Below are 26430 nucleotides of genomic sequence, written 5' to 3' on the forward strand. Positions count from 1 at the left end.
GCTCACAGTAACAGTAATGGGCCAAGGGTTGAGCCGGCTTTGGTCCGGCTGCGCTGCAGTGCTGCGTTTCCCAAGCAGGACGCGGAAACGGAAGGACACTGAGGACCTTTTTGGGCTGTCCTGAGTACAGCGTTGAGCGTCTGGTGCACCCAGCGTTCCCGGGCAGCGTGCACCGTTGCTGCTGGCCAGAGACCCCTCCTGGCTACCCACAGGCGGAGGGATGCTGGGCTGGATCGAGCGGGTGGTTCCCCAGCCCCCGGTGCCTCATCTGACGGAGGAGATCCCCCCGGCCCCAGTGCGGGACCTGGAGCCGGCTAAGGTGAGCAGGGACCCAGTTTGTGGGGTACCGTGAACTGGGTGGAAAGATGCCTGGTGCCTCCATGGCCAGCCCTGGCGCTGCGGTACCCAGGGATGCTCCACAGCATCCCCAGGAACGATGGAGGCCAGGACGCACTCCCAGCTCTGAGCTGCTGGGAGACAGCAGAAGGGATGGGGAGTCCCTGGGGTTTGCAGCTGCCTTTGCAGAGGGGACACTGTCCCCTGCACTTCACCCTCTGACACCCTCTGCCTTTTACCCTGAAGGCACCGACAGGAAAGGCTGGTGGCCCTGGGGATGCTGCTGCCCACGCACGCACCGAGGGTAAGCCCCCTCAGCGGGGGACGCGCTGGCTCGGGCAGGGGACCGGCGTCACTTTACCAGCTGGTCCCCCTCCTGCCCGGCACGCCGGGGGGGCTGGCGGAGCAGTGATGGGAGCTTTCTTTTATTTTCCCTGCTGCCACTGAAGAAACGGAAAAGAAAGTGGGATTTGCGGTCCCCGAGGACCAAGGCTCTGTGTTTGAGAGGTATTGCACTTGCACCCTCCAACGTGCGACACGCTTTGCTGGGGATTTTGCTTTCAGTTGGGGGCTGGATGCCTGGGATGGGGGATCCCAGCCTGACTCACCCCCTTCCCTGGCAGCATGGGGAGCAGTGTACTCTCCTGGCTCTCCCAGGGGCTGGAGAAGGTGATTCCCCAGCCGGTTCCGGCCCCAGGAACGCTGCAGGCGCTCGGGAAGAGCTTTGAGATGAGCATCGACGTTCCCGATCAGGTAGGTGACAGATCTGGGCAAAGGTCTGGCATATTTGGGCTCCTAGCTCTTTTTACCTTCTCCTTGTCTTTTCCTTCCTATCACTCCCCCAGCGCTAACTGGGAGTATGAAACCTGCCCCTGGGGGTTCTGCCTTCATCCATCCCTGGGGAAAGGGCAGGTTTCCCTCCCCACACAGCAGGATGAGCCCCCCCCCCGTCGGCTGCCGGGCAGGTGACAGTCTGTTTGGCTTTTCAGACGGAGGTCCAGATCCTCAAGGACGAGGAAGTGGATGCTTTGGGTAAGGAGAGCTGGGGGCCCTTTCTGAGTCTCCCACATTCCACGTCCTACCTCCCCGGCTGGTGATGCTGGCGCTGTTGGCCCCTTGAGACCACTGATGGGGGGACCCGGAACTCCCAGGAGTGCAGGTCCTGTCTCTCCCCCGCCGCCACAGCACCACTCTCCTTGCAGAGATAACCCCCTTTGATCCCGAGGAGGACGAGCTGGATGGCGGCGGGTCGGAGACTGGCAGCTGCGGGCCGGAGGCTGGCTCAGATACCATGTTGGAGGAGTGGTGGGTCCTTGGGGAGGCTGGCAGGGGGTAACGGGAAGGCAGGAGGGGTGCAGGATGAGCTCCCTGACCATGCTCTCCCCGCAGGGCAGGAGCGCGGGTGCTCAGCTGGCTGGTGCAGGGCTTCGAGAGGATTGTGCCACAGCCGGAGATGCCGAAAAAGCCAGAGGTGAGCACTGCCTTACCCGGAGAGACAGGGGAGCTGCTGGGCAGAGGTGACAGCGGAGCAGACTCCCCTTCTTCTTGCATGTCCTGGCTGGGACCCTGGTGGGGGGAAACTTCAGGGGAAATTTAGCAGAGTGCAAGAGGGACCTCGGGGTGCTGTGCTGGCGCTCCCCAACCTGCCTGCACACCAGGGGGACCCTCCATATGGGACCCGCTGGTGCCAACAATGCCGCTGGGGTCTGGGTTTAATGGTTCTTGTCAATGAAATGGAGGCGGTTTTCACAGAATCATAGAATCTTCATGGTTGGAAAGGACCTTTGAGATCATCAAGTGGAGGGTGTGTGAGACTGCACATGGGTCCCCTTGGGGTGGGGGACATGACTGCCTGGGGTGATGTGGGGCCACAGACCATCCACCCATCCGTCCACTCATCCGTCCACCGATCCACCCATCCTCCCACCCACCCATCCACACACCCATCCATCCATCCATCCATCCATCCATCCATCCATCCCTCCCTCCCTCCCTCTCTCTGTCTCTCTGCAGCTGGAGCTGAGGGAGCAGAAGGGCAAAGCTGTGGCAGGAGGTGAGCAATCCCCCTTCCCTGGGTGATCCTTCCATAGGGGACGCTCTGCTATCAAGAACCCGGGTGCAGGCAGGCACCAGCGCCAGGGGCTGCCCTCCATCCCCGTGCCCCGGGGTACTGACTGCCGAGAGGGGTGGGCACGCCGGGTCCTGGCATCACGGAACTGCCACCATGCCACATCTGTCCCCAAACTGCCCGTGTCCTTGTCCCAGGCTGGGTCCCCGGGGGAGAAGCTGCCAGGGAGATGCCCCAAGCCCATCCCTCTGTGGGAGGTGACCCTTCCTCGCTTTCTTCCCTTCCCCAACAATTTATAAGATGACCACCGCATTGCCTACCCGCCTTCTCCTTCCAAATAAACCTGAGCAGGCACAAAAGGGACTAAAACCCAGGCAAAGTCAAAAAGCAGCGTTTCGGCTGCCCAGAGCCTCCCAGGAGCAGTGGAGCCAGTAGTGGCTGAGGAGCAGCCGGAGACGGTGGCCACCCTCATCCCTCCGTCGCTGGCTGGGGACAGCAGCAGGTAACCGTGGTGGGACATTCTGCCTGGGTACTGTGGCCAGAGGGATGGTGATGTGGGAGCAAAGGCTCCGGCAGCCAGGTCTAACAGCGGTTTCTGGTCACTAGGATGTTTGCCTGGTTCGTTCAGGGCTTGGAGAAGGTGATGCCGCAGCCAGTGACCAGGGAGAAGCAGGACACACAGGTACGCTGGCTGCTGGACAGGCAAAGGGCACGCGAATGCTGCGTCCCCAGCGGGGAGGGCATCCCCTGCCACGCCGGTGACACTACATCAGTGCTGGGGTCTGCTGTGGTTTGTCCTGTCACACAGCTCCTTTGAGAAAACAAATCCCCACGACCTGTCTAGCTGGCGAAAACCAGGATTTGGCCTCTAAGCAGCAAGAGAGAGCTCGTAGTGTGTGCTTTCTTTGCTGTTTCCTTGCCTTTCTGTGTAGCACCAGGTGGTGTCTGGGTCCAGCTCTAAGGAGAAGCAGCAGCAGCAGCTTTCCACGCTCCCCTTTCCTTCCCTGGCCCCTGGGAGAGCTCACTGATGCGCTCCTTGCCCTTTACCGCTGCACGTAGGGATGCTCGTGCCCATGGCCAAGCCATCTGACACGCCCCTAGAAATCACACAGGGAATTTAGGGTAAAAGGGGAGTGTTTACTGCAAATGGGGCGTTTAGGGTAAAAATTTAGGTTTACTCAAAATGGGCAGTGTCTCATGTTTCCCTTTCCCTCCTGGCAGGGAGTGGCTGCAGCAACCTCGAGTCCCGTGGAAGAAAGTAAGTAGTTGCTCCATCTCGGTTAGCTTGCCAAGGTCAGAAAGCAGTTATTGGGATGAGGACCTGCTGGTGGCTTTTATCCCCTGGGCTGCTGTGGCTGCCGGCAGGGACCCCCTGGAATCCCCCTGGGAAGCTCTGAGGGGCTGTTGCCGCTTGAGAAGCAGGAGCAGATCTGGGGTTGTGGCACGGACTAGGGAGATCTCAGGCGGTGGGAGCTTCTCCAGCATCCCGCATCCTCGGGTCCCAGGTTTTGAGGTTAGTGGTGATACCAAGTTCTGTCCTTGAGCTGTGCCAAAGGATGTTTGCCAAGCCAGCGGGATCTGATCAGAGGATTACAAGGGAACTCAAACCTGCCACCGTCATTACCCGCATTGCCACGTTTGCTGCTGAGCTGGAGGGTGTTTGCCGAGCCTGGTGTGAGATGTCTAGGGAGGTACCTCGGGAAAACAAAATCCTGGGATTATATGTGTTAGGTACGAGTCTGCACGGTTGTAGGAAGATGTTGTGGGGCTCATGCCGCTGCTTGCCTGCCCATGGAGGGGGGCACGGGCCAGCTCTGTGGGCAGCCCGGCTTGCCTCCTCATGCCAGCCACGTCGCAGGTTGCTGAGCGAAACGGGGAGCCCAACCGGGAGCCGCAGATGCCTCCATGGATGGGACCCAGCAGGGGAGGTGTCACAACCCCGTGCAAGTGCGCTCCCTGGGAAGGAGCAGTCGGTCGGGCTGTGGGAGCTGCCAATGTGAGCAGGGACCCGCTGCAGCATGCGGAGGCTGTGCATCCCTCCGGGTGCAGGCTGGAAGGTCACTCCCGCCGAGACAGCAGCCGCTTGGTGGGATCTCGGAGCGGGAAATCCTGCCGGAAGGCATTTCTCCAGGTGTTTGTACAAACTGGATGCCTGAGCACTGCCGTGGGCCTTGGGAAGAGGCAAAACCAGCGGGATGCTGCTGCACGGGCAGGGCAGATGCACCCTTTGTGCGTGGCTGGCCCCTGTTAGGGCGCACTTTGGTGCCTCGAGGCGTCTCAAGGTCCCTTAATCTGCCTGAGGAAGGGAGAGATCGGGTCGAGGGAGAGATGTGCCCAGCACCAAACTGTCAGCACGCTCATTAATGTTTTCCTTCTCCTTTTGTTTCAGGGGGCAAAGGGGCTTAGCGCCTCTGAAACAAATGGAAAACGAAGACGGTGGTGGGCCAGCCTGAGGAGAAAGGCGCAGCTGGGGAGGAGAAGCAAAGGGCAATCTGCAAATGGTCTCTAGCTCCTTCCCAGCTGGGGCAGCGGGGACACGAGGCTGGCTGCGTGTCCCTGGTCCCAAGGCTGTCCCTGTCCCGGCTCCCTCTTGGCTCAGGGAACCGGAGCTCTTGGTTTTGCAGGATAATGTCTATGAGACAGGAGCTGTAATTTATAGGAGGGTAGAAAAGCATTGCTCAGGACACTTTGGAGGCAGAAAGCCTCTTGCTGCAGCCTCCCAGCACTCCTGGCCCTCTCAACACCCTCGCCAGCATCCAAATATTCACCTCCGAGACCTCCGGCTGAAGCCCGCAGGTGTCTTTTAGCTGACTTCTGCCTCCAAGGTGTAACGCTATAAAGCTCTTTAAGCTCTTATCAGCTTCTTATTGCTTTTCTTCCATTAAGTAAGTGTTTTCTCCCAGCAAGTGGAAAGGGCTCTGGTTTGCAGCAGCAAATGCAGGCAGCTGAGGTTCATCTCTAGGCAAACAGGTAGGAGTTAATGGTTAAAAGCCTTTGCTCAGATCCTCCTTGTGGGAGAACTTACCCCAAACTCTCCTTACTCCTGGCTATGGCTGCTCACTCCTGAAGCTCACAGCTCCTTGGGTGCAGCACTGGTGGTGGTGGCAGGAGTGTCCCGGCAGGGAGGGGATCCCAGGGGTTGTCTCCAGCCCAGAGGCGTGCGAGCAGGTGTAGCTGGTGCCGGCACACTGGGCTGGATGGGGTGAGAGCCCCTACACCCCCGGTTCTTAGTACAGACCTTAGAATGGCAGAATGGTTTGGGTTGGGAGGAACCTTCAGAGATGATCCTGTCCGTGGGCAGGGACGTGTTCCACCAGATGAGGCTGGTCAAAGGCCTGTCCAACCCGACCTTCAACACCTCCAATGATGGCACATCCCCAGCTTCTCCAGGCAACCTCTTCCATTGTCTCTCTGCCCTCGTTATATGACATTTCTCCCTTATCTCTGATCAAAATCTACCTTCTTTGGGTTTAAAACCGCTGACCCTTGTCCTGTCACAAGAGACCTTGGCAAAAAGTCTTTCTCCATCTTTCGTATAAGCCCCTTTGATATATTGAAAGATCGCAGTAAGGTCTCCCACCATCTCATCGCATCTCTTCAGGACGATCTGGGCAGCCAAGCGACCACCCCGAGCCCCATCCCTGTGTCCTTAACAGACCCCGCTGGTACCAGCCTACAATTTTAGCATTTGCCCTGTTTTCATATAATGCATCCAAAAGTTGTGGCATGTTTTAAAAGCCATCTCACTCATTGCTGTCCTGCATTTTAATTAACGGAGATCGAGAGGGAAGAGGCTAAAGGCAGCATGGGCACCGTGGGGAGGGTAAATACAGCACAGAGCCGACCGGGGGTGGGTTTCCTGCCTTTCTGTAGTTGAATTTGCACGTTTCCTATTAGCTTCACTGCAGGCGTGTAAGATTTGTTGTCAGGCAGACCTCAAAATAAACTGGTTTTACGGTATGCGGATGTGCTTCCTCCTCCTGTTTCTCCGGTGTGTGCCTGGTGCGGTAGGATGGGTACCCCTGGGACATGGAGAGGGCTGGTCCTCACCCACGCTCCGAGGTCGGACCCGCTCTCTTCGCTTTGGAGCTGGTCCGACAGCCTCCCCAGGAACCCGCCGCGGGTTTTCCCCCAGCCACACTGGGAAATCGTGGGGTGCGTGGGATACTTCCTACGCCATGCCCGAGGCAGTGTTCGGAGCAGACACGGCGTGTTGCTCGCGGCGTTGCAAGGTGGGCTCTGGGTTGCGTCTTGCACTGCAAAACAAGGGCCCTTGGGCTGTGCTAGCACAGCGTTTCACTCAGGGTTGGCAAGGGGAAAGGCTTTGGGCTCTTCCCGCTGCTGCTGCTGTTTGCAAGGAGAGCCAAAATGTGGCCTGGAGACAGGCCAAATCGTCTGCTGGTGGAGGTTGCTAACGCACATAGGGAAGCCAAGCATCTGCATGCAAAGGGTAGTAGTTTTCATAGGGCTTTGGACACACTTTGGCACAAAGTGGTGGATTTTCTTCTTTCTCCTTGGCAAAAGTGCCCAAGGCATCCATCTGGCACAGCTCGGGGTGCCGGTGGCTGCGTGGGTCTGTGCAGGCTGAGAGGTGCTTCAGCCCTGGCACATGGTGGCAGCTCTGCGTCGAGCAGCTAAAATATGGGATCTGCCCTGGCCCTACCCCTGGCGTCTCGAAAACGGGCTCCTCTCACTTCATCGCCTCCCTTTCCCCCGTTCATGTTTCAGTTCATATTGTCCCTGGGGAACCCGAGGAGACCGACCTTGTCCTGGAAGAGATCAATGATGACTGGATTAATGAAGCCACGTGCGAGATGGTGGCCTGGGGTCGTGAGGCCAAGCTGGTGGCAGATGCTCATCCCCTTCCCCCCATACAGGAGGAGCCTCAGGAAGAAGAAAACAGGTAGAAGGGAGATGCTGCTGATGGGCAGCTCTGTGTGCCCTCTGGCCACCAGTGTGGTGGCCATGGGAGGGGACAGGCATGTCCCTGGGCATCCCTCCTTGCCAGTGCTGGTGGTGGAGCTGGCAGCGGGCAGCCGAGGCACCCATTTCCAAAGAGGGGGGCACCCGAAGGACCCAAAAAGCATTTGAGCAAAAACAGCCTTTCCTTCTGGTGTTGAGACTCTGGTGTTGGAGTGGCAGAGCCATGAGTGCAATGCTTCATGACGCCCTGCAGAAGACAGCTGAAGCACGGTCTGCTTCGGCTTTCCCTGAGTAGATTTTGGCCCTAAGGTGAGACAGTTTGGACCTCGGTCCTATCAGCTGTGCCTGCAACCATCACGACATTGGGAAATGGTAGTCTTCTCTATATAATTCACCCTGCTTCTTCCAAAAGAAAGAAGAACCCCTGCTGAGGTCCTCCCGAGGGCTGGGCAATGCGTTCAGAGCCAGGAGTGGGCTGTGTTGCTTCAGGGGGCGGGCATGCATGCTCCCAAAGGGTTTGGGAGCCCCCCAAAATGCTCCCTGTGCCCAGCGCATGTGCAGGGGAGGGTGAGCGACATGGGCTCCGACGTGGGCAATGCTCAGGTGCAGTGAGCCACGGGTGATGCCCAGAGCCACATTTGCTCAGCGGAGCTCTCTTCTGCTCAGCCAGAAAACACTGGACATGTTAGAAAAATATTTTTCGGATTTTTTTTTCCCCCTTAGTATCTGACCCTGAGAAGCTGTGGGCAGCAAGCACGCCCTGTCCTGGAGGCTGGATTTCATTTTGGTCAAAATCAGCAACAAGTGACGCCTAAGCACATCCTCTCTCTGTGCTGCAAGGGGAGTTTGAAGGCTCGAGGACTCTGGTTTTGCGTTCCTAAACTTGTTCGCATTTTCCTCCCACCCGCCTGGGGCCACAGACACAAAGGGGCTGTGAAACAGCGTGTAACCAGTGTGCCCGAGTGTGTGTGTCCCCCGCAAGGTGTCGGCTGGGGGGTGGCAGGAGAACATCTCTGCCGAAGGGGCTGCAGAGACTGGTAGTGCTCCTCTTGTGAGGCTCAGCCATACTTTTTGGATTTCACCTCATGAGTTTCTCTTCCCCAGGCTGTGGTCGTGCTCCCTGAGCGCTGCCAAGGAGGAGGAGGAGGAGGAGGAGGAGGAGGAAAAGGAGGAGGAAGAGCAGGAGGAGGAAAAGGAGGAGGAGGAGGAGGAGGAGGAGAAGGAAAAGAAGGAGGAGGGGGAGGAAGAGGAGGAGAAGAAGGAGGAGGAGAGTGTGGGGTGAGTGACTGCCTTTATGGCTTTGTTGGAAACCAGCGTGGACACAATTGTTGTTTCAGCTGCATTCCCAAGCCGCAGATGCTGAGGCACCAGGGGAGGAGGGAGCGCCTCTCGGCAGAGCGGAGCTCCCCAAGCCGGCCGGCGGGAGGGATGCGCTGGGGAGGGGTGCGCTCCGGGAGGGATGGGGTCCTGGAGGCATGCGCTCTGGGAGGGATGGGGTCCGCGAGGGATGGGCTCCGGGAGGGATGGGGTCCTGGAGGGATGTGCTGGGGAGGGATGCGCTCGGAGAAGGATGCACTGGGGAAAGATGCACTGGGGAAGGATGCGCTCGGGGAAGGATGTGCTGGGGAAGGATGCGCTGGGGAGGGATGCGCTCGGGGAAGGATGCACTCGGGGAGGGATGCGCTCGGGGAGGGATGCGCTCGGGGAAGGATGCACTCGGGGAGGGATGCGCTCGGGGAGGGATGCGCTCGGAGAAGGATGCACTGGGGAAGGATGCGCTCGGGGAAGGATGCGCTGGGGAAGGATGAGCTGGGGAGGGATGCGCTCGGGGAAGGATGCGCTCGGGGAAGGATGCTTTCGCAAATTGGCTCAGCCCAGGGCTCGCTGCTGACGCGGCACCTGGTGACAGGCAAGCGTCTCCTAGAGACACGGGCTCCATCTCCACCGCAGCCGCCCGAGCAGCCGCAGCCCCCGGCACTCCCCTCCCGCCGGGTCCGGCAGCTCGGCCGAGCTGGAGCTGCGGCTTGTGCCTTCCTCGGGAGCGGGGACCAGCCCCCGGAGAAGGTCCACGTTATTTAAAACCATATCCAATAACGCAGGGCACTTGAGATTATTATGAGTGTTACGGAGCTGAATTTAAAGACAGGATTATGTGTTGTACCTGCAAAGGCTACTTAATACAAGTAGGTAGAATTTTACTTTTTTTTTTTTTTTCCCTGTTGTAGCAAATAGTCGAGTTATTGTCAGCTGGTTTAGGTGGTGACTTTGGTCTAGATTGTATTCAGAAAAATCTTTTTGCTTAGTTTAGTGGTTTGCTCTGATTTCGTGTGAGATAAGCATTTAGGGATTTATTACCTAGTGCTAAAATATTATCCTCTGTTAATTCCTCTGAAGTAGCTAGATTTTCAGGAAGAAGCGGAAAACGCATGATTATTCAGTGTTAAAACCATCTCTATTTATCTCATCAAAATCTGTTCCTGGAGCTCCGCTATAGAAACTTGAGCTTCAGTTGCAGGGTGAATGATGTGCGGTTCCATCCTTTGATGTGTTGGTCTGTTTATGGGAAAAGAGACTGCAACAGGTTTTCTAGATTAGGATGAAAAGACCCATGATTGATTGCATTCGAAAGGAGCCTAATTAAAAAAAAAAAAAAAAAAAAAAAAAAAAAAGGTGGAAAGTTATTTAAAATCATTTTTAAAAGACCTTGGAAAATAACAGTTTTTCAGGACATGGAGATAAAAGAGAAAAACTATCCCCTGCTTGTTACATACATCTTCTGACTCAGGACCTGCCAAGAATACAGAAAGATGTTTTTTTTTCAATTTTCATGCATTTTGCTGCCCTAAATTTTTTTTTCATTAGCCCCAATCCTCACTTTGCTTCTCTCGCCAGGAAAAGAGCAAATCAGGAGATAAGCACAAAGAACGAACATGATGAGGCTTTTTTTTTTTTTTCACTTGTAAAGTTATGTTAAACCAAGGAAATCTGTTTTGTGAGCCCCCTTTGTCAGAATGGCGGAGCTGGGGTCTGTGCTTGCTGCTGAAGGAAAATGGGAATTAAGCGTCCTGGTGGTGTCTTGCAGGGGCAAAGTGGGATTCGGATGGTGCTTGCGGGACAGCCCTGCCTGGAAATTAGGCTCTCGGCTTTTTATTTGGCAAATTTTATTTATATGAAAATTATTATGCACCGCAGGAGAAGTATACTGCCTGTATCTTTCTGCTTATGCAAGTTTTGCTCATGCATATGCAATGCCCTGCATTATCTAATGCACCTCTCACCTGGTCTCCCACATAGGACTTTTTTGCAAGTCCCTTTTAGCCCAAGCAGCATCACTACTGTATTGAACTAGGATTTCTGTGGTATTGTTCGCCTGCCAATGGGGCTTGCGGCGTAGCTGGAGGAGCAGTGCTCCCCGAAACTGGGCGAGCAATGGGGTGCATCGTTCCCATTGATGTGATGCCTCCCCTGTTGACACGATGTGTCCCCTGCTGGTGTGATCAATGATGACACCCCTGACACGATGCCATCACCATTGATGTGGTGCCCCCCATTGACGTGATGTGTGCCCCGTTAACGTGGTGCCATCCTATTGACGTGATGCCATCCCCTGTTGACGTGATACGTCCCCGTTGATGTGATGCCATCCCCATTGACATGATGCCATTCCCATTGACGTGATGCCATCCCCTGTTGACGTGATACGTCCCCTGTTGAAGTGATGCCATCCCCATTGACGTGATGCCATCCCCTGCTGATGTGATACGTCCCCTGTTGAAGTGATGCCATCCCCATTGACGTGATGCCATTCCCATTGACGTCTTGTGTCCCCCGTTGATGTGATGCCTCCCCATCCGCAAAGTGCTTAACCTCAGAAAGGACAACAGTGAGCTCAGGCGCTTGTCCCTGCTTGATCTGTCCCATCCAGACCCCTGCTCCTGTCGCCTTGTCTCACCGCTGACGAGGGTGTGGATGAAGTCTACTTCACAGAGGAGGCCCTCAGGTTCGAGCAGCTGGAAGAAGCTGAGATAAGTGATCTTGAGAGTGCTTTTGTACAGGTACGTCATTGCTCCCTGCTTGGGCTCAGGTCTGCAGCGAGCTCTTGCTGCTCAGTGCACGCTGCGGGCTCAGAGCTCGTCTGGGGGGACGCAGCGCCCTGGCGAGGAGCAGGGACTGGGATGGGCACTGGGAATGTTGCCCACTGAAACGCCCGCGTCTCTGAACATGAGACAGCAGCAGTAACTGCACCACGGGAGAGACTCTTTCACCCTAAAGTGCTGGGACTGAACCAGCTGAGAAGCTGGGGAATGGCTGTGGGGATATGGGGCACCCAGTCAAGCTGCGAAGTCTGCTCTTTTACTGATGGAGCAGGTCTTTTGCTCCTTAAAATGGCTTTTTTCGTTTTTGAAGGTGGAAGAGGAGACAGCTGAAGCTGCTGAAACTGATGCTGAAGGTATAATATATATCTGCGTAATGTCAAATTAGGGCAAACCAAAGCAGGCAATGCAATGGGCGTGTTGCAAAAGGACAAGGGGTAATGACTTTAAACTCAAAGAGGGAAGATTTAGACTCGATATAAGGAAGCCATTTTTCACACTGAGGGTGGTGAGCCCCTGGCCCAGGTTGCCCGGAGAGGTGGGAGATGCCCCATCCCTGGAAACATCCCAGACCACGTTGGACAGGGCTCTGAGCGGCCTGATCTAGTTGAAGATGTCCCTGCCCATGGCAGGGGGAGGTTGGACTAGATGGCCTTTAAGGGTCCCTTCCCACCCAAACGGTTCTATGGTTCTATGATAACTCCACTGGTGTTGGGGAAGTTGCACAAGGGACGGCTTGACCCGAGTCCTGGTACAGGCTGGGGGTTTCTCTGCCCATGCAGCCCCGCCGATCTTGCAGCGGTGATAGAAAAATGCGTGGTAGGATGCTCACCACCACTGCTACCAACATCCGTGAGCAGAGGGGGGCAACAGAAACCCCCGCAGCCCTGCATTTCTCTGAGCTGACACAGTTGTCTTGTCTCAAACCACTCTGTGTTTTATTGCAGCTTCAGATGCCTTGTCCTTTGCTTGAAGCACCTAGGCGCCTAGCAGCATGTCCGAGCGTGCCCGAGACGTCGAGCTAGATCGGCTGGTGCATGACAAGCCGCTCGACGACGGGGATGCCTCCCCTCCCGGCCGCGGTGCGCTAGAGCAGCTCCCCAATGTCCCCAGCTACCGAGCCACCGCTGCCTCCCGCATCCCCGTCCTTGTCGCCAGCAAGCCAAAGGCTGGAGTTGTCAACCCCAATTTTTGCAATGAGGAGCAATTCCCCCTAGGTATTAGAAATGTCGGCCTCTGCGATGGGCTTGCGTAGCTTGAGGGGGGCAAAGGGTTATTCCCGGACTAGTTGCTTTTTGTCGCTTTTTTGGGAAAAAAATAAATAAAAGCCGGCTTCCTGTTGCAGCACAGAGGCTGGGGAACAAACTTCATGTTTTTTTCTGCTCTCGCCTCATCACTATGTGCCTTTCTAGCTGACCCCTAGGGAGCGCTTGCCAATATCTGTAAATGATACGCTATATGTTTCGGCCTGGTTAGCCAAAAACTCTCCATTGCACGTGCAGTTTTCTCCTTAGCCTTCTTGCAGCCCGCTGGCACTAAGAGGACGGTAAAATGGAGGTTTGCTCTTCATGGTTCTCCGCCTTTTAAGCCAGAAGGACAAATTCTGTTTCTGTAGCTTTGCTTTGCTTTGTTTTTAACCAGCGAGCCAAACTCTGCTGCTTTTCCTGGCACGCAATGGGGTTTTAACTTCGCAGCCCAAACAGGCCTTTTCTCGGTGATTTGACGAAGCCGCGCTCTGACCCTCTGGTCCCCATCAGCGCGAGACAGGAGGAGACGCGCAGGGTCTTTCGGACGTGTGAAAACCTCCCTTAGAGATCCTGCAGGGACTCGCTGCGTTTTGTTATGTAGCCCGGAAAAGGGATGACACTTCGCATCTTGTCCGGCTGCGGGGTCCAGCCAAGACAATCCCCAGCACCGATCCTCCCTTGGGCAACCAGCATCTCTCCTTGCCCACAATAAACGCCCAACCTTCCAGCTTCTAAACTTTGCTCACCGCAAAACAGGGAGGCTGTAAGGCCTTATTTAACCAGTGCCTTGTTCTGCATACAAAGCAAATGCGTGTGTGATTTGGAACTTGCACGGTCTGCATGTTTATGTTCAGAAGATGCAGGAGATATCCTAGGCCCTGTGAGGCAGGTTTGCAGCTGGAAACCCTGGGTTCCTGCGTAACACCTCCAACCGGTAATCCTCATCTCTGCCGTTTTCCGAACCACAGGGACGCTGGCATGGGGTAGTTGCAATCACTGCAAGCTGGGAAAGCAGAAGCAAAGCAGGTGGCGCTTCTCATAGTGTTAAAAACTGTGCAAAAAGAAAAATAAATGCTCCAAACTGTTAGGAGAAAGGAGTGCCGGGCAAGGAGGGAATGGAGGGAAAAGGCGAATTCTTCCAGTGGGGTTTGGGGGATTCATCCTCACTGCCCCCCTGACTGCAATTATTGTCCTTCTCCACGGGCCAGGTAATTACCCCGCCGTGGACATCAAGGACGTGGACAGCGGAGGCGATGCTGTGGAGAACGACGGTACCCACTTACCGGTGCCCACCGCTGGCGCTCCCAACATGCTGGCGGTGCCCGGCGCAGCTCCGGCATCCCCCAGGTACGGCTCTGCCCCAGCGCGGCCTCCAGCTCTGGGTTCTCACCCCCTGACAGAGCTGGTACAGGAAAAAATTTATACAACCGCATGGAGCAACCCGTTTCTGGCAGGTTTGGACAGTGAGCCGGGGTGGTGTGTGTCCCGCAGGTGTCACCCCCGTGCAAGGCAGGGGAGATGGCAAAAGCCTTGCCTCTTGTTTGCATTTTTTAATTAAATGGTTACATTTTGTTTAAAGCTTTCGGGGCCGGGGATGATCTTGTCTGTGTGTCCTCCTGGAGACAGGCTCGGTCCCCAGGCTGTGCTCAGATCCCATTTGTCCTCACAGGTGTCTGTGCTCCCAAACTCAGAACGCGGCGTGTCCATGTGCTGGGTGCAGGCTTTCATCGTTAAAACCATCAATTTTCTTCTTGCTTTTTTGCCGGAAGGGTTTGCAGCGACTCACTCCAGACTTTGTGCCTTTGGATCAAGGATGCTTGGAGAGGGGGAGCGTTAAAACTGAGTTTTAAAATCGAGGCCAGAGGAAACCGATGGGTTTTTTGGTCGTTGTTGAGGTTTCTTTGATGCTCGTTCTTGCAGAGCATTAAAAATAAAAATGAAGGTGATTTTTCCACTGAAAACCAGGTGTTATATTCAGCCTCACTTAATAGTTTGGAACTTTTATTCTGTCCTGTGGCAACAAGCTCATTGCTAGAGAGTGGTCGAGGCTCGTCCTGAGCCGCACGGCACTCGGGATCAGTTTGGGGAAACAACTTTGGCAGTCGCTGCTTGGGACGTATTTTCTCTCTCAAGTTGATGAACAGCACTGGTGAGGCCCCACCTCGAAGGCTGTGTCCAGTTTTGGGCCCCTCACCTCAGAAAAGACACTGAGGTGCTGGAGCGTGTCCAGGGAAGGGCAACAGAGCTGGTGAGGGGTCTGGCGCACAAGTCCTGTGAGGAGCGACTGAGGGAGCTGGGGGTGTTCAGCCTGGAGAAAAGGATGCTGAGGGGAGACCTTCTCGCTCTCTGCAACTCCCTGAAAGGAGGGTGCAGCCGGGGGGGTCGGTCTCTTCTCCCAAGGAACAGGCGATGGGACAAGAGGAAACGGCCTCCAGTTGCGCCAGGGGAGGTTTAGATGGATATTAGGAAAAAATTCTTCACTGAAAGGGTTATTAAGCATCGGAACAGGCTGCCCAGGGAAGGAGTTGAGGCACCATCCCTGGAGGTATTTAAAAGATGGGTAGACACAGTGTTTAGAGATATGGTTTAGTGCTGGGTTTTGTCAGAGTTGGGCTGATGGTTGGATTCGATGATCTGAAAGGTCCCTTCCAACCCAGGCAATTCCATGATTCCGTGACTGGCTATTTTTCTGAGGCAGAACGTTCATGTTTCCCAGTACCATCAGCAAGTGTGGCAGCTCTTGTTCTGAATCAGGGTCAAGGTGAAGGCCTTTCTCTTGTGCCTTCAAGTGACATAGAAATCGGTCAATTCAGACTAACACCCATGTCATGCATCCCAGCACATCTTGGGCATCTTTGGAGCCCACAGTCCAGCAACCCAAAGGCACAACTTGAGTTTATTTAAATCCACTTATCTATGTGCAGTTCCATCCCTACCATCACTTTTTATTGTCTTTCATCAAGACCTTATTGCAGCCTTTTGATGTGTAAGGGAAGGCTTATAAGAAAGATGGAGAAAGACTTTTTACCAGGGCCTGCAATGACAGGACAAGCGGATGTGGTTTTAACCTGAAGAGGGTAGGCCTGAGCTGCACGTAAGGAAAAATGTTGTACGATGAGGGTGGTGAGCCCCTGGCCCAGGTTGCCCAGAGACGCTGTGGCTGCCCCATCCCTGGAGGTGTTCAAGGCCAGGTTGGACAGGGCTTGGAGCAACCTGGTGTGGTGGGAGGTGTCCCTGCCCAGGGCAGGGGGGTTGGAACTAGATGGTCTTTAAGGTCCCTTCCAACCCAAACCATTCTGTGATCCCATGGTTCCCCAGTAGTTATTTTTTGGAGGACCTTTGTTTTCTTCCATTATTTTGTACCAATTTCTTAAAGCAGGTTGTGCATTTGAATTGCACGTATGAGCATATGAACCTTTCTGCCGTGCCTGCGGGTCGTGTCTCTTGAGACAACACTGAGCAATCACCCATTTATACTGTCACTCCTACTGGCCATGTTCTTGAGCTTTTTTCCTACTTGGGGCTGCGAAGGTTTAGGATTAATGTTGTTTAGACAGAGTCACAAAGGACTCGCTGCACGTGAGCCACACGTTGTCTAACTGGTGCCTGGAAACAGGCTCCTGCAGGTGATAAATACCAGGATACATGGGACGATGCCATACGGACGACATCCTATGTCCTATGAGGGACCCCGCGCATCCCACATTGCTCCCAGCAGGCACAGGAGGGTTGTGTGGTGGCCGGTGCCGCAGAGCTACCGGAGCACAGCTGGAGGCTTCGCTTCTGGGCAGCATCAGAGCAGCTGCCCACAGTCCACAGCGATGGCCAAGTCCAGGCAGCGGCTGCCAGCCTCCTGTTGCTCACCCCTATCGCTTTATTTAGGCAATTGCACTCTCTACCTGGTCTCTTGAGATGGCAAGTTCCATTTTTATTGCTTGTATTCAAATTCTGTCATATTTGGTTTCCTGCACATTTGTGCAAGGGGGTTCGTGCAGCTCTTTGTACCTGTGCTGTGCATTTCCACTTCTCAATCTGTTTACAATTAACTAATCGATTAGTTATCTAATCTTTCACCTTTAGCTTTTACTTGGTCTACGCACACTCCTCCTCTTCACTAGCTGTGTGTCTCTTGTGTCGCTTCATATTGTAGGAGATGCAGTTTGAAGTCTTCACGCGTCAGTGGAAAATAATCTGGTTTGTAGTCCCATTTTGACTGCCGGTCTGGAGGTCCTGTCCCAAAAAATGTCCCCCTGCAGCAGGAACGTATCAAAGGACCAAATGTTTTCCCGGGGATTATCACACAGGTTCCTTTTTTGCCATGGATGACTGAGAAACTGCTAGACCTGCCAGGGTTTTGGATTTAGGGTTGCACGTAAATGAGCTTCTCCATGGGACTTACCACAACATCCCCGATTCCCTCTGAGCCCTTCACCCACCAGTTTCCAAAATCCACTAAGGTTCGTGTTGGTTTTTGGTTAGGTTCTGCTCCTTTTCACATCTGCGTCTGCTGGGAACACAGGTGAACTACAGGCACTGCAGAATATCAAGGGATGTCTCCCGTGCTTCCGTATTTACAGCCTTCCCTGGGACATTTATCTCCTTTTACATCTTTCTAAGGGCATCCATTAATCTGAAGCAAAAAGAGGCATTTTTTGCCCGGATGGACACTGACACACAAAGCTTTGCATGTGCTCAGAGGGAGACCACGCAAGGAGCTCTGTGGGGAACCATGCTACAGGCAAAGAGACGGGACAGTGATACCCTCTCTGCAGGGTTCCCCTTACAGAGCAAGAGGCCATTGGGTTGTTGATGTAGGCACCTTGGGCTTGCTCAAGGATGGGAATGGGCAAGGGGGTAACATGTTGCCCCAAGGGAACGGAGACAGGGGAAGGGCAGCCGGAGACTGGTGAGAAGTGATGGATGTTGTCCTAACAACCTTGTGGACCTTGGCAGAACTATTTCTCCAAACTGATGTGGTTTTGGGAATGTCTCCACCCACATCTCAAGTACTTTAATGGGAGAGTTGATGGTTTTCCTCCACCCCTGCGCTGCACACTTGGGGAATGAAAGTTGCGTTGGTCTTGTCTAGCTGCTCCCCTTCCCAGTAGGGCACACCTGAGAGCCAGTGAGGCTGAAGGCAGGTGGGTTCGTCACATTTGGCTTTCCTCAGGAGACTTGCGATGGCAGGACGACCTCCCTCAGTGTCCTGCTCCACACGTGGCACTGAGCCGTTTTGCAGCAGGGTCAGTGAGATCCCGGTTAATCTAGAGCAACAGCTGTGGTGGCAGAGGACAACTTCCTTGTCGCAGTTAAAACCCCAGACTTGACTGCAGGTTTGCAAACCAGATTTTTGCCTTGATTGTCATCTTCACACGCAAATCTTTTCCTGCTACATTGCTTGCCCACATGTAAGGAAGTTGTCCCAGAAACCCATCTGTGCCAAAGGGAGACACCAGCTGTCTTAGGACACATTTTCTAGGAAGACACCAGCTGCCACTGGCTCAGCATCACCAGGACAGCCTTTATTGGCTCCAGCTTCAAGAGGAGCACTTTCTTGGCTGTTGCACTTTGCACTTGGTTTTGCAGCTATCAGCATCCATTGGGGCGGTCCACGGTATGTACCCCCCGCTCCGCCATTCACCCTTTGTCTCAGAGGCTGAAGGTGCGACGGAGCCAGCTCACAGCCCGGCAATGTCCCCAGTAACCTTCCCATTTTTCCAGATTTCACTTTCCTGCTCCGCCTTACTGGTATTGCATTTTTCTTGCCTGCCTCTAGAAGCGCAGCGGTGTGATGGCGTGGCACCGGGACGCACACGGAGCAGTGTCCCCCCTCGGTGCCTCTCGCCGAGTGCCCAAACGGGTGGCAAAATGGGCCTGGGTGGCTTCACGCCCATGCAGCCGTGGGCTCGGTGGTGCCCGGGAAGAAACAGAGCTTTAGCAGCAAGGTGGTTTGCTCCCCTTGACTTCAGGCAACGCCAAAAATTAGGGGAAAACTGACCCTGGTAGGAGAAGGGGAAGTGGAAATGGATGAAACCCGGGAGGAGGAGGAAGAGGAGCTGGCAGAGGATGGGGGATAAGCCGGTGGCTGTGTTTGTGTCCACAGGAGGAGGCTGCTGGCCCCGGAGGATGGTCTGGACGAGGGACTGGTGAGCCAGTCCCCAACCCGAGCGCTGCTGGGCTGGGACGAGGAGCAGAGGGAAAGGTGTGTGGTAGGACCGAGGGCCCTGGGAACAGCTGAGCTCCCAGGGGTTCCAATTCCCGGGCTTGGGTGGAAATAGCAAAGATCCTAGAAGTGCTGGGATACCAAAGGGAGGGGGAGCCATGCCCACAGAGGGTCTAGTGCTCTGTAACAAGTAACACACCTCCCCCCTTCAAAAATAACAATTGCGATGGTCCCTGGAGCAGAAACCACCCTCTTGTTTTTCATGTATCCAGGTAGAAATATTCTCCTTAAGGGCAGCTTTAACCACAGAGGAGATGCACCTTTGATCTACATGTGCTGTAGGGGTATGGGGACACCTTGTTCTTACTGATTGCAGGGAAATTACCTTTTTCTTCCATGTGGGAAGCAAGCACAAGCCGTGCATCACCACCTCAGGTCCTGGCTTCCCTGCAGCCCTGGGGGACAGCTTCAGAGCAGGCTACCCTCCCTGGGAAGCAAACTCTCGGGACGGTCTGCGCCTCCCTACGGTACAGGTTTTTGCCTTCTCCCTGGGCAGAAATCGTTATGCCAATTATCACAATGAACCGGCCCAGAGCTACAGCAATCGGGCTTGTTTCTGTCCTCCCTCCTAGAGGTGCTTCTCAGTCGTGCTGGGTAAAGCGTCTCGGCTGGAATCCAGCTTAGTTTTAATAAAGAGGCTGAAAAGAGATGACATACTTTGTAAATTCATGGGCTTGGTGCACATTTTCATCTCATAGTTCTTCCAAAATCTTCTTCACTCCATCCTGGGATCTTGGTGCTTCCCAAGTACCTCTGAGGGCATCTCATGCCCCAGGGCAAGGACGAGGCTCAGGCTGGTGCTGCTTGATGATATTTTCCTGAAACCACCATATCTTGTGTTCTTCTGATGACACGATAGCCAAATAAATGCGGGTAAATCCTAATTCAGGAGCCTGTAGGTTAAAAAACAAAGGTCATGAACCTGCCCTTTCCTACGTGCATGGAGTGCCTGATGGTCTCCTCGCAGCCTGCCCGAGCGCATCAGTTCAGCCACGAGCCTGAGCAGTGCCATCATCAACACCCGGCTCCAGGAGCTGGTGAAGCTCTTTAAAGAGAGGACCGAGAAGGTGAAGGAGAAGCTGACTGACCCTGATGCCACCTCGGACGACGAGAGCCCTACGACGTGTGAGTTTGAGTAGGGGGTGGGAGGGTTTAACTGATGAGTCCACGCGCACGCCGTGTTTTCAGGGAGACAGCTGCTTTGTTAACAATTTAAAGGCCTTAAACCAAATTGCAGTAAGAAGATTTCCCGCCCTTTTAAAATAACTGTACGGCCTCTCCCAGCCCCTGCCAAGCCGGCGCCTGCGGCAGCACCAGTGCCCCCCCCGGCAGGGGAGCCGGAGGGGGACAAGCCGGCGGAGGATGAGCACTACTGCGAGATGCTGTGCTGCACGTTCAAGTACCGGCCCTGGCTGGACCATCTGAAAAACTACCGGTTCCCCAGCAGCATCGACCCGCTCACCAGTGAGTGAGGGAGCACGGGCTTGGGGGCAAGCTGGTGGGAGAGGGGGTGAGGAGGGGAGGAGGTGCAAAAGGTGAGACCCTGTAGAGAAGGGAGGACAACTAAGCAAGGAGCAACTTAGCTTACACCCGCCTACTAAAAACCGGAGTTTTAAATTCCCCTACAAGGCACAGGATTTCCTAAATAGTTCCCGATGGCTTCCTAAATAGTTCCCAGGAGCATGAGCAGGCAGGGAAGGGACAGCCACCTTCTGCTTTTCAGGCTTTTTAGTGGGCGAATGTGTTCCCTGTGGCATGGACGCCCCAAATAATAATCACAAAATAAAAAGCCCCTGTCCTGGGGACACCCCGCAGGGACCCAGCTCCTTCCTTAGTCTTCGCTATTTTCCATCCCTTTTGAAGCCCGCAGGCTCACGCAGCCAGCCGTTGGCTCAGCACAGCCTGAGGGATTTGGGTCTCTTCAGTCTGGAAAAAAGATGACTGAGGGGGGATCTCATCAACGCTTATAAACACTTACAGGGTGGGTGTCAGGAGGATGGGGCCAGGCTCTTTTCAGTGGTGCCCAGCGACAGGACAAGGGGTAACAGGCACAAATTTGACCATAGGAAGTTCCACCTAAACATGAGGAGGAACTTCTTTCCTGTGAGGGTGGCAGAGCCGTGGCACAGGCTGCCCAGAGAGGTGATGGAGTCTCCGTCTCTGGAGACATTCCAACCCCGCCTGGACGCGTTCCTGTGCCACCTGCTGTGGGTGACCCTGCTCTGGCAGGGGGTTGGACGGGATGATCTCCAGAGGTCCCTTCCAACCCCTGCCAGCCTGTGATTCCATGATTCAACAGGAAAAAAGCCAAGCGAGAAAATTGGTATTGTGGGAGCAAACCTAATCGACCCAGCAAAGTTAGAAGAGGGTTTCTGATAAAAAGCAATGTACAGTGCAGCCAGCAGTATTCACTTTGCATCTAGAGCCCAGCTCACTTGCAATCGCACGCCGTCGATAAGAAACCTCCTGCAGGTTTCCTCCTTGCCTGCAGGGCAGGGCAGGGGATGAAAAATCCTTTCGCCTAGCAGATTGATGTGGACAAGGGATGCGTGCCCAGCTAATCACGGTGTGGTTCCCTGTGCGCAGACTTGATGTACGTGCTGTGGCTGTTCTTCGTTGTCATGGCCTGGAACTGGAACTGCTGGTTGATCCCTGTCCGCTGGGCTTTCCCCTACCAGACGCCGGCAAACATCCACTGCTGGCTGGTTGTGGACTACCTCTGTGACCTCATCTATCTGCTGGACATCCTCGTCTTTCAGACCCGGCTGCAGTTTGTCCGGGGGGGAGACATAATAGTGAGTGGCAGCACGCTGCATCCCACCACTGAGGACCTCCCACCCCTGAGAGATGTGGATGGTGCTGGCCACCGGTCTCTGAATCGAGCTCTCCAAGCTCTCCCACCATGGCCATGGCCATCAGGGCTGTGTCCACTCTTGGAGGACTGCAAGCATCTCTCCTGCCATGTAGCGGAGAAGTCTTTGTGTCCACCAAACATATGTATTTTTCCCCTAAAGTCAACACCAGCCCATCTAGAAAATGTGGTCCATGGCGGCCCCGGTCCTGGGTAGGGATGCTCAGAGGGTGCTGCTCCACGGGGCAGTCCTGCCAGCAGCACGGCGAGGTGCGCGGGGACCAGCCCCAGCACAGCCGTACACTGCTAATTGAGAGCAGGTGGCATAATCAACCGGGTTTAATTTTCAGGAGCACAGAATGCATTAACGATATGACAAAAGCGATTGTAATCTGAATGCATAGATCATGCACCTGAGATAAGTGAAAGCCCTTGATTTCGTTTCCATATCCAATTAAATAAGCTGTGAAAAATAAAACCTTGAGGGCACAACCTTCCTATGGCCCATGCAAATGCTCAGACCGGGAGGTTTCTCCTGTACACTCTGACTTTTGTGGTGCTGGCACTGCGATGTGCTTTCTCCAGGGTGCAAAATGAGCGCGGGATGTCCTGAGGTGGGATGGAAAGATGGCATACAGCCAGGTCTTCTTCTGCTCCTCTTTCTCTGTTCCCTTTCCCAATCACAAAGGGAGCACCTTCCCGGTTGGGGTGCAGAAGAGGAAAGCCAGGCATGGCCACGTTGGCCGTGACTTTCCTTTCTATGAGCAATGATCAATCTTCCTCTCTCCCCCTCCTATTTCCAACCAGACTGATAAAAAGGCCATGACAGAGAACTACCTGAGATCACAGCGCTTTAAGGTTTGACATAATGCTATTTATTACTCCGAATCTTTAATCTGAATGGTAGTTTGCAGCTCCACCCTGCCATGCCTGCAGGTCCCCACAGAGGTTTCCCTCTTTGTGCTGGTTTCAGATGGACGTGGTGTGCCTCCTGCCCCTGGATTTCTTCTACTTCAAAGTTGGCGTCAACCCGCTTCTGCGCTTTCCTCGCTGTCTGAAGGTAAGTTGGAGCTTATAAAACCAGGCAGAACACCAGTTGCAGTGGATGTGAAGGAGTCCCGCGCTGGCTGGGTTAAGCTATGTCTTGCCAGACTCATTGATGTTGACAAGAGGACTGTGAAATGGATGGGAAGTCTTGTCCCGAAGGCTTTGTGGGGCTGTTGGTCAAACTCTTCATTTAAATCCTAAAACACGCTCACGTTTGACTAGAAGGGCACTTAGAAATGGGGTCAAATCTGTCCCTGGCAGTTCATGCTGCGCAGGGGCTGCGGGAGGGAAACGGAGGGGAAATGGGGTTTTATGGGGACATAACTCTCCCGGCGGGGGCTGCGGGAAGCTGGAGCATGCTGCTTTCCTTCTCCTTCCAGTACATGGCCTTCTTCGAGTTCAACAACCGCCTGGAGGCTATCCTGAGCAAGGCGTACATCTACAGGTGAGAGCAAGGGAAGCGGGGATAGAGCGTTGAGTCGCTCTTTGCCACGGGGGAAGAAGGTTCCCTTTGGCGTGAGGCTGTTCTGGGTTTCTGATTGATTTTCCCGCTGTCCCCGGGCTGGCCGATGTGGGTGTTGGCTGACACAGGCGGGACATGGGGGTCCTGGAGCCCGGGTGGGTAGGATCACCTCTGCCCGACCCTGCAGGAACAGGGGGGGCCTGGCAATGGAGAGGAGCCACCAGCCGATAAACTGCTTTTTTCTGGCACTCCTGGAGCCGTAGGGCCACAGGAGGGAGCAGCAGAGCCGCATGTTTGGGTGCTCTCTGATTCTGTGATGCTGCGATTCCTGCATCGGCAGGAGGTGCACGGTCAGCACTCGGCCGTCGTTTTGAGGCTCCTTGTGATGCCAGGGGCAACCTGATGTGTTTCTCCCAGCAGACACCATATCACCTCCCTTCCTGCTCTCTCTGGGGTTTTTTTTGCAGAGTGATTCGGACCACCGCCTATTTACTGTACAGCTTGCATGTGAACTCCTGCCTCTACTACTGGGCATCAGCCTATGAAGGACTGGGCTCTACCACCTGGGTCTACGATGGTGAAGGAAACAGGTACAAGCCAGGGCTTGGGTCCCCACCTGGCACAGCTTGCCGTGATGAGCTGCAGCAAGAAGGGAGGTGTCAGGTTGCAGCTGGGTTTGTAAAAACCCCTGAAGCAAAGGGTTGGGGGTGCCAGGAGAAGCTGCGGCGCCAGGGAGAACGATGGGGGCAGGAGGGATGGGATGTGCAGTAATAAATGGTGCTGCAAGACAAAGAGCCCATAACTGGGCTGTGATGGGAGGCAACGGCAGGTCAAAGAGGCTGAGAAATGTGGAGTGTGGTGCTGGGAAACAAGGAAAGGCTCCCTGGCTGAGTGGGATGGTGGTGTGAGCCCTGTTTCTGTTGGTGCTGAGCAGGTGAAGGCGGAGGCTTGAAGCGGTGTGTGTTCCAGGTGCCGTGTGTCCAGCCCCTCCAACCAGCCCAGCACCCTCGTTCCCAGGGTGCGAGACGGGGACACTGGCCACCCCGTCCCCTTGCAGTGCCGTTTCCAAGACGCGCGTGTTCAGTGTCCGTTGGGCTGCTGGTGATGGATGCCGCAGGGGGAGCACTCGGCTCGCGAACCGAACGCTGCCTCGTAGCCAATGCCCACACCTGTGAGCTGGACAACACGGGCAAAACAAAACACTGAGTAATGCTTGAATAAGTCAGCGCCATGCAGTAAATGAGGGTTTCCTGCAAAAAAAAAAAAAAAAAAAAAGGGTGGGCAAGGGCATTAAAGACTTAGTGTGAGGTGTAGGTGGGGACAAATGACTGTCACCGAGGCAGCCGTAGCACGGGTGCTGCCTTCCCTTTGAGCACTTGGCTTCCCATGTTAACGTTGCTGCTATACAGTTATTTTGTGTGATGTACATATCTGTAGGTGTAACTATAACATCCAAGGGCGTGCCCAAGACCAACAAATCAAGAATTCACTTGACGTCTCCTGAGTGTCATGCCAACAATTTGCTGACAACCCCTTTTTTTCCCCCCTGATTATTTCTAAAAGTGTAAATGTTGCTGAAAATACGTCGCTGGTTTATAGCGGTGGGGCTGAAAAGAAGCAGAAAATGAGAGCAGTCAGAGCAGCTGAGCTGCGCAGAGGTTTCAGGGGTGTCCCTCTGTCCCCCTGGTCCTGTAGCACCTCCAGAAGTGCCTGCAGGTGTGGTGGGGAGGCTGCAGCCCCTTTGTTTTTCCTTCGTCCCCCATAATTACTCTCAGCAGGCTCTGGCTTGCCATGGCCAGAGGATGTAAGCTCGGTACTGAGGGGTGAAACAGGCTTTCAAGCCAGAAATGCCTCCAAAGCTGCCCCCTCTCTTTTCCCCCCAGCTACATCCGCTGCTACTACTGGGCAGTCAAAACCCTCATCACCATCGGGGGCCTGCCGGACCCCAAGACGCTGTTCGAGATCGTCTTCCAGCTGCTGAATTACTTCACGGGCGTCTTCGCTTTCTCCGTCATGATAGGGCAGGTGAGGGGGAGTCGCGGGGGGTTCCCAGCCTTAGGTTGGGAAGGTTCTGGTGGGGCTTGTCCACAGGTTTGTGTCTCCACGTTTGTTTTCCCCATGCAAGGACTTGCTCAGCATCAGCAGAAGACAAAAAGGGTTTGGCAGATGCTGTTAGGACTCAGCATATGTGCTCTAGACTGCTTACCCTACACGATGGATAAGTGACAGCAATTAAAACATCTTTTTCCCCCCCTTCCTCCCATTCAGATGAGAGATGTGGTCGGCGCCGCCACCGCAGGGCAAACTTACTATCGGAGCTGCATGGACAGCACCATTAAATACATGAACTTCTACAAAATCCCCAAAACTGTTCAGAACCGGGTGAAAACGTGGTACGAGTACACGTGGCATTCACAAGGCATGCTCGGTAAGATCCAACTGCTCCGAAGGTCAACACTGGCACCTTGCATTTCACAGCAGTTGCTTTGCAGGGCTGATATGTCACTGACGAATGGCACTGCGGTTTCAGGGCAGGGAGTGGCTTATTTTACTCTTCGCTACACGGGCTGGTTTGCCCACCTAGAGAGTAGGTGGGTCGCAGCGCCAGAGTGACCCAGCATCGCTCACAGCGCACTGAGCCCAGCATCCCACCCACCGGTCCCTGGCCAGAGGGTGTCCGACGGCAAACCCACCAGCTCAGCTGAGCAGTAAATCGTCAGGCAGGACCTCTGTGCCCGCTCTCCTGGCCGAGAAAGATGCTGGCTTGGGCTCTTCTCTGAGAGCTGTCAGGGCAGGGGTAACGCGAAGGGCGGCTCTCCGTCATCCACTGCCTTTAGACCCGCAGGCTGCCGGGTGGGCAGACGCTGGAGGAGACCCTTCTGGGCGAGCTGGCTCCTGGCCTCTGCCGCCAGAAGGCAGGCTGCTTTCCCACTGGCATGCCCAGGACGTGCTCTTGGGTCAAGTGCTGGAAACAGCCAGTTTCCTGCTTTGTCTCACAGATGAGTTGGAGCTGCTGGTGCAGCTGCCAGACAAGATGAGGCTGGATATCGCCATCGACGTCAACTACAACATCGTGAGCAAAGTGGCCCTCTTCCAGGTACCTTCTGCAGCGCGGGTCTTGGCCGGTGGAGCCCGCCGTGCCGGCACAGACTAACGGCCCTGTTGGCTCTGTTTTGGA

General features: G+C 54.7%; 1 protein-coding gene across 1 annotated transcript in view; it reads left to right on the top strand.

Moving 5' to 3' along the window:
* The first annotated feature begins 220 nt into the window (after nt 1-220).
* The window catches only part of CNGB1 (cyclic nucleotide gated channel subunit beta 1), a 29608-nt gene continuing 3398 nt past the window's right edge, over nt 221-26430 (top strand). Inside the window, exons 1-27 of the mRNA XM_054199646.1 lie at nt 221-319; nt 583-640; nt 786-843; nt 960-1089; nt 1326-1368; nt 1539-1641; nt 1726-1807; nt 2350-2389; nt 2756-2906; nt 3011-3086; nt 3626-3662; nt 7133-7307; nt 8432-8529; nt 11252-11382; nt 11735-11777; nt 13877-14015; nt 18772-18870; nt 19859-20016; nt 20176-20355; nt 21478-21686; nt 22550-22600; nt 22716-22802; nt 23170-23234; nt 23720-23842; nt 25136-25277; nt 25521-25680; nt 26252-26349. Of these exons, the coding sequence (XP_054055621.1) occupies nt 221-319; nt 583-640; nt 786-843; nt 960-1089; nt 1326-1368; nt 1539-1641; nt 1726-1807; nt 2350-2389; nt 2756-2906; nt 3011-3086; nt 3626-3662; nt 7133-7307; nt 8432-8529; nt 11252-11382; nt 11735-11777; nt 13877-14015; nt 18772-18870; nt 19859-20016; nt 20176-20355; nt 21478-21686; nt 22550-22600; nt 22716-22802; nt 23170-23234; nt 23720-23842; nt 25136-25277; nt 25521-25680; nt 26252-26349 (2835 nt within the window). The remainder of the gene's footprint in view (nt 320-582; nt 641-785; nt 844-959; nt 1090-1325; nt 1369-1538; nt 1642-1725; nt 1808-2349; nt 2390-2755; nt 2907-3010; nt 3087-3625; nt 3663-7132; nt 7308-8431; nt 8530-11251; nt 11383-11734; nt 11778-13876; nt 14016-18771; nt 18871-19858; nt 20017-20175; nt 20356-21477; nt 21687-22549; nt 22601-22715; nt 22803-23169; nt 23235-23719; nt 23843-25135; nt 25278-25520; nt 25681-26251; nt 26350-26430) is intronic.

Source organism: Rissa tridactyla, chromosome 4 (genome assembly GCF_028500815.1).
Source record: "Rissa tridactyla isolate bRisTri1 chromosome 4, bRisTri1.patW.cur.20221130, whole genome shotgun sequence".
Classification (NCBI taxonomy): domain Eukaryota; kingdom Metazoa; phylum Chordata; class Aves; order Charadriiformes; family Laridae; genus Rissa; species Rissa tridactyla.